The sequence below is a fragment of the Tasmannia lanceolata genome, unplaced genomic scaffold (assembly GCF_043159265.1).
Source record: "Tasmannia lanceolata isolate RefF3 unplaced genomic scaffold, GAP_Taslan_0.1 ptg000015l, whole genome shotgun sequence".
Lineage (NCBI taxonomy): Eukaryota > Viridiplantae > Streptophyta > Magnoliopsida > Canellales > Winteraceae > Tasmannia > Tasmannia lanceolata.
Genome location: NW_027518692.1, coordinates 44,389,166 through 44,395,705, shown reverse-complemented (window position 1 = coordinate 44,395,705; position 6,540 = coordinate 44,389,166). Strand labels below are relative to the sequence as shown.

General features: G+C 39.2%; 1 protein-coding gene across 1 annotated transcript; it reads right to left on the bottom strand.

Moving 5' to 3' along the window:
* Positions 1–351: 351 nt before the first annotated feature.
* LOC143847486 (putative membrane-associated kinase regulator 2) lies at positions 352–2,044 on the bottom strand. Its single transcript, XM_077356331.1, has 2 exons — positions 638–2,044; positions 352–555 (listed from the first exon to the last, which is right to left on the bottom strand). Exons 1-2 carry the CDS (start codon positions 1,734–1,736, stop codon positions 491–493), a joined length of 1,164 nt encoding a protein of 387 aa, XP_077212446.1. The 5' UTR covers positions 1,737–2,044; the 3' UTR covers positions 352–490.
* Between the last annotated feature and the right edge of the window lie 4,496 nt (positions 2,045–6,540).

Here is a 6,540-nt window from a genome sequence, read left to right as displayed (position 1 = left end):
AGACTATGGGTAACTCCAGCAAGCAGACAAAATGCATCTCCCACGTACTGCAGAGATGAGAGAGAGAGATAAGAAAGAAAGAGAAAGAGAGAGGCGTAAACATCGATGAGTACACGAGAAACAAGGAGAGACTAATACATGTTTTATTTCTTCTTTTCTTTTTTTCAGCGCTTTTACTGTTCCCGTCTTTGTCGCTACTTTCTCCCGTCGCTGACCGATCTTCATGCCCTCCATTTACAGGGAAAGAGATAAAAGAAGAAAGCTTAGATGCCTGATTTTGTGATTTTAAAGGGCCGGGGGCTTGAACAGATATTGTTCAATTTACCGCTTTACATAAGATTAAAAAAAAAAAAAAAAAAAAAACTTGGTCTAATGATCATCTTTACAGAAAAGCACCAGTGTTTCTAATTATAGCTAAGATTAACAACTCTTCATACCATCTTTACAAACAAAACCAGGACCTAATCTAATATCTTCTATTTTAAGGGACTCAGATGCAAGCATGTTTCCCTTTCTCGGTTTTAGAATCACTCGACAGTGAAGAAGACTCCAACTCTGCAAGAGAGTGAAAAATAGATAAACGGATATGAAGACCAAAAAGAAGAAAAAATTAGACACAGGAATTATTTTTCCATACCATTAGAGGCATTAAAGGACTTTTTGCAATGAGCGATGGCACTCTGTATCCCATCCTGTTGCTGTAAGAGCGAATCGTCTCGTCTCTGCGCCACCGCCGGAGATGGCGCCACCGCAGCCACCGCCGCTGACGCCGATCGGCTTTTCCCAAGATGCTTGCAGACTACACGCAACCCCGCCGGTAAACTCCCCTGCTTCTGGTTCTTATTAGGGTTTGGGTTAGGGTTAGGGTTAGGGTTAGGATTAGGGCTAGTTACCGCCTCAGTTTCTCCCTTTCCTAAACTCAACTGTCCTGAAAATCTCATCTTCTCCCCGTATCTTCTCGAAACCCTAACATAGAGAGGCTTAATCATTTTCAGATACTTGTTCATCACATCTTTAGAAAACCGCTTCGCATCCTCCGTCGCCGACATTCCATCATCGGAAGTAATGTCGTCCGCAGCCGGCGGCGGTGGCAGCTTCTGTGCTTTTCCACCGGAGGTCCGAGAGCTGTTGTCTCTAGTAAATAACGAAACGATAGGGACTTCTTCCACCTTAAATTTCACCGTGAAAAACCTGTTCTGTTGTTGCTTCTTTTGAACAGAAGAGGTGGGAGCAGTGTGCGTCTCGGGAACTGATTTCGGCTTCTTAAACCCTAAAAAGAAGACGCGAAACTTTGTAGCAGACTTGAGAAGAGAGACGGGGAACTGAGGAGGCTTGGAGTTAGGTTCTGAAGGATCGAGAGGCAAAAGCCTTCCTTTAAAGAAGAGATCATCAGAAGGAGAGAGTGAGAGATTCGGATCAGAACGGTCTCCAGTCGTGGTAGAGGAAGACACCTCAAAATCAAACTCTTTTTCGCCCTCTGTTTCTTCCAAACTCTCTTCTTCTTCTTCTTCTTCTTCTTCTTCGTCATTTTCTTCATTGTCTTCTTCACCGTCTTCGTCGTCCGGAACGGTAAATTCCAAGTCGAAAAACGGCCCTTCGTCATCGTTGTCGTCTTCATCCGTTTCGGACTTTGGTTTCGGAACGACGGTGGAGATGGTAGTGGTGGAGGGGGTGCGCACGTTAGCAGCGGCGGTTCCGCCACCTCGCCAGTACTTGAGCAAGCTAAAAGCTTCCATAGTTGGGATAGCCAGAGCAAAAGAAGGGGAGGTTATTATGAGTCTTTTATTTTCTGTTCTTGATATAGATAGAGAGAGAGAGAGAGAGAGAGAGAGGGAGAAAAGGAAGATGAAAGGAGGGATAAAAAGGGAAAAAGGGGGAAAAGGAGGGGGTTTAATGGCGTGGCAGAGCTGAAAATGTTATGACAGGGGGTCTGGTCTTCGCGTGAGAGACCACTCGGTACGCACTACTTTTAAATTTTTTTGGGCATTGTTATATTTTAATGGCGTCTTATACGGGTTGCAGGACGGTCATGTGAGGTCTGGTCTTCGCGTCAGAGAGGGAGAGAGAGAAAGAGAGAGACGAGTTAAATCGTATATACTCTGTAGCTGTGTGTATAGAGTATTTTTGTACGCGAAGGTTGCTGAGAAACTTCGAAAAAGAGTCGAAAAGCAAAGCACTATTTTCTTAAATCGGAACCGTAGAGGGAATATTTGGTAGGTTTTGTGCTAGATGGTAACAAAAAAGACGTTTTAGCGAAATAATATATGCGCCCCCTTTTCTTCCTGGGCCACCCAGTTATAGTAAAAGAAGAGCAGTTTGCAAAAGAGGAGATTTTGATTGAAGAGGAAATTCACGGGATACGATTAAATGGAATTAATATTGTGTCAGAATCTTAAATAAGAGGAATGATAGATACAAGGGAGCCCCCTGCATAGAGGGCCAAAAAGGAGCTCTTGATTGGATCCACATCATCAAATGTAATTAATTTTACTTTTTCTAATGCAACTGAAAATGACGTGATCCAATGAAGAGCCCTTCTGAGGCTCTTTATGCAAGGGCTCCCTTGTATCTATCATTGCTCCTTAAATATTGAAATTTCTCGCATGAAAATAGAAAAAGTTGTCACAAAAGACGGGGGTGTAAATGCTTTAAAAGGTGGTGAAAATATCATTTTCTTTAGAAAAAGCTGCGTTTGGATTGCCAGAATCTGATGTTGGAATCGGCATCCTATGTTGATTGATTCCACTCGATCTCGGCATCTGCTTAAATAAAATGAAGGGACTTGAGGGCAGAAAATTCCAAAATTTGGTTTCCCACCCCTAATTGAAGAAATTAGGATTTTCACTACACTGGGATGATTTAAAATAATCTCAAGGTCTGCTTATACGGAGCACATGCATGAGAAACATCGAATGAAATCAAAATAATTACGGAAGGAAATAATCCTAATGAAATCTACTTTCCTATTCTCTCTTGGTTACATCCTCCGTTGCACTTGCCTAATCTATCTAGTTTCCTCATCAAGCCAACTTGCCTAATCTCCCTTCAAGATGATGCAACGGTGAATCTCAACTCAATCCAACGTTGAGATCTCACATATTTTAACACTAATGTTGGTATTTTGATTCCGCCCTTTGGAATGAATTTCTTATTTGAATTTTTATGAATTTAAATGCGCCCCGTTTCATCACTAGGGACACCCAGCAACAATGTATCCATGACTGCAGAGGGGCTGATGTACTTCACGTCAGAAGGGTTCAACTGATTTGATTGCCACGTAGACTTCAGTTGGGTGTCCCATGTGATGAAAAGGGGCGCATTTATCATTTCCCTTAAATTTTTTTGTTCATTTCGTATACCAGGAAATCAGAATAGGATGTCAATTCCGATTTCTGAGTTCCACAATCCAAACGCAAGTTAATATTCATTTCATTTTCACCCTTTGGGTTTGCTTTTTTTCCTGAAATTGATTTCGATTTTATGTAAAAAAAAAAAAGGGTTGGAAATATCATTCCTGTTACTTTTGTTAATATTATTCCAATTTCAACTTTTTCAATGATCCAAATAATGAGGATTGTATTTGTAGTATAGAAGAAAGAAAGGACATCAAAAAAGTGATTTCAATCACTGTTCTATAACTAGTTCCAATCACAATAGATCCAAAAGATATGTAGGCCACCTTTGACAACTATGAATTTTTTTTCACGGAATATTAATTTGTAAGGTGATGAGAGAGGGAGAAGGAGACACGAGAGGGCATCATCGAGAAAAGGTTAAAAACATTGGGAAAAAAACTAAATCATATTTTGTGTAGTGTTTTTATTCTTGTTTTTCAGCCTTGCCTCATCCTCTCTTAGCTCATGCGCTCTTGAAGGAGGTGCAAATTAAGGAGCAACTACAAAACTAGTTTGAAATCAAGAGTGACTATAGATATGTTACACATATTCTCTCTTAGGCTCATTGTTGAATCTCTAAAAAACTTATGTTGGTCATGATTTTTCTTTATATCCCTATCTCTATATCGCTTTATAACTTCTAAGTATTCTCTTCAAACGACTCTAACCTCCCATTGTTTAGGGGTTTTGTGCGGCTCTAGAAAGGTTTTCTCTTTAGCATATCAAATGATTTCTTTTAAGTCTCTACAACAACTTTTCTCTAGTTTTTTATAGGATATAACCTTTCTTTACTCATATTTATAATTAAAGGGAAAAGAAAAAGATGTTTGTCGCGGGTCATGAAACTAGAAATCTCACCCGATCTCACATATGTAATAGTTTTATTTGGTAACTTCTCCCCTACATAAGCAATTTATATTTGCTATTTACTAATTAATGGGGTTGAGAAAGTGTCTGTATAAGTATACATAAATTATTCCATTGTCCGCACTTTGTAAGTATGGTTAGCAAAAAAGAAAAGGCATTTATGGCCTCACCTTACTTTTCCAATTATAATAATATGATTGAGAGCTTGTTTGCCACATTATCCTCTATGTCCTTTTCTTTTTCTTCTACATTTGAGACAAAAAGATAGAATGGCATTTAGTGAAAGCCTCACACTTATCAGTGTCACCTACATGTAAACTATTATATATATATATATATATATATATATATATATATATATATATATATATATATATATATATATATATATAGAGAGAGAGAGCCCACGCTGTTTGGATGATCCAAAGCATTCATTTGATAGGTCATAACATAGATAGGGTGTGCCCAAAAAATCAGCACCAAAGGGTCATCCTAGAACTTCGTTTTGTGGGGCACATCGTGTCCAAAATGGACGCATATAAACGTGGACGTTTATATGTGTCCATTCTGGGTACCACAAGGCCCCACAAAACGAAGTTCTAAGATGACCCTTTGGTGTTGATTTTTTGGGCACACCCTATCTATGTTAGGACCTATCAAATGAATGCTTTGGATCATCCAAACAGCATGGGCCCACTGTGTTTTTTTAAAGGGAGGAGTAGATAAGCTTATCTAGGGGAGAGACTAGAGACACTTTCCTCATATATATATATATATGAAGGGATTTGCTAAGGTCCTGTTGTCTCCATTCATGAGGTGCTGGTATGTAGTGCGACAGACCAGCCGCGAAAAGCCTTTTGCGATGGACGCTAGCAATTCCCGTATAGGAATGCTAAACTGAAGGGTGCCTTTGCAAAAGCCAGCCCTAGAACGCCCCCATTGGATCCACGTCACCTCAATGCATTTATAATGGCACTGAGAATATAAAAAGGTTAACGGAATAATAAAAGGAAAATGTTATCAGCACTACTGTATTTTGATGAGGGCACTCCTCACTTTATTAAAAGTACGATATCTCCAAACCGTCCATTAGATGGGCCACAGCCTAAATAGATTGTGCCCCATCTAATGGACGGTTTGGATCATTCTATGGTGCAGGCCATACTGTACATTGAATAAGTGAGGAGTGCCCTCATCAAAATACAGTAGTGCTGATAACATTTCCCTAATAAAATTGACAGGGAGTGATCAAGACCCTCATCCAATTGGCCACCACGAGATCATGTATGTGGCGTCCATTCCCATGCTCAACGATTGATTATAAACCCTTAAAATGATTAAAAAGTTCAACTGTTGAGAAATGAAGGCTAAATACGATTTAAATGGTGCAAAAACAATGGAAAGACGCAGCACTCAAGCAAGCGCAATATAGGTGGTTCGGCAGAAAGGCGAACGTCCACAGGCGTTTTTCATTATGTGCAAGAGCAAAAAAAATCAATTATGATATTTTTTTTTTTTTGATTGATTTATTACATGAATCAATCCCCCAAACCCTCTTCTATAACCTCTTCAATCCCTCTTATTAGTCCCATCTCTCATTTTTCTCACAAGAGACTTCTCGTGCTCGACAATGGTTAACCCTAATCATAATTTTAAGAAAATTCTCCTAAACATATTAGTAAACAACAAGAAAGAAACCCCAATTACATCTCTTAATCAAACTAGGAGACGCAAAATTTGAAAAAAAATATTCTTAATTAGACACAAATTACTTGAAATCAGCTCGAGTTAAAACATTAGGAACAAGTGGATGATTAACACCCTTGGATTTTTCTTAATTACTAGATGAGATGTGTTTCATTGAATCAACGGATTGAAAAGCTTGATGTGGTAGGAATAGTTTTTTAGGATTCAAGACACACAACTGATGGGGTATTGCCGCTGTACATATAGGCCAAACCTCCCCTCTAAGCTTTCCCTTGTGAGACAATTTATGTTTTGGCATCCCCATGTGTGCTTCACTTTTTTGTCTTTTTTTCTAACTTGTTAGCCTTTGGGTTCTTTGACTTTGAAAGCTTATTAAAGACTGTTTTGTTCGTCCTTTCTAAGAGGAAAATAGAATAGCCACTTGCTTGTATGACTCCTTTCCACCTACTTCTTTGTTTGCATGCTCGGGGCTCCTTTCCACCTACTTGTTTTCTAAGGACATATGTTTTGAAAAATCGAAAACTTTACCGATTTTCAAGGAAAACTGCAAACTTAATACGCCCGGGACTTT

Coding starts and splice junctions, on each gene's coding strand:
- LOC143847486 (XM_077356331.1), bottom strand. CDS start 1,736: ATGGAAGCTTTTAGCTTGCTCAAGTACTGGCGAGGTGGCGGAACCGCC. Junction 556..637: donor GTCCTTTAATGCCTCTAATG/GTATGGAAAAAT, acceptor ACTCTCTTGCAG/AGTTGGAGTCTTCTTCACTG.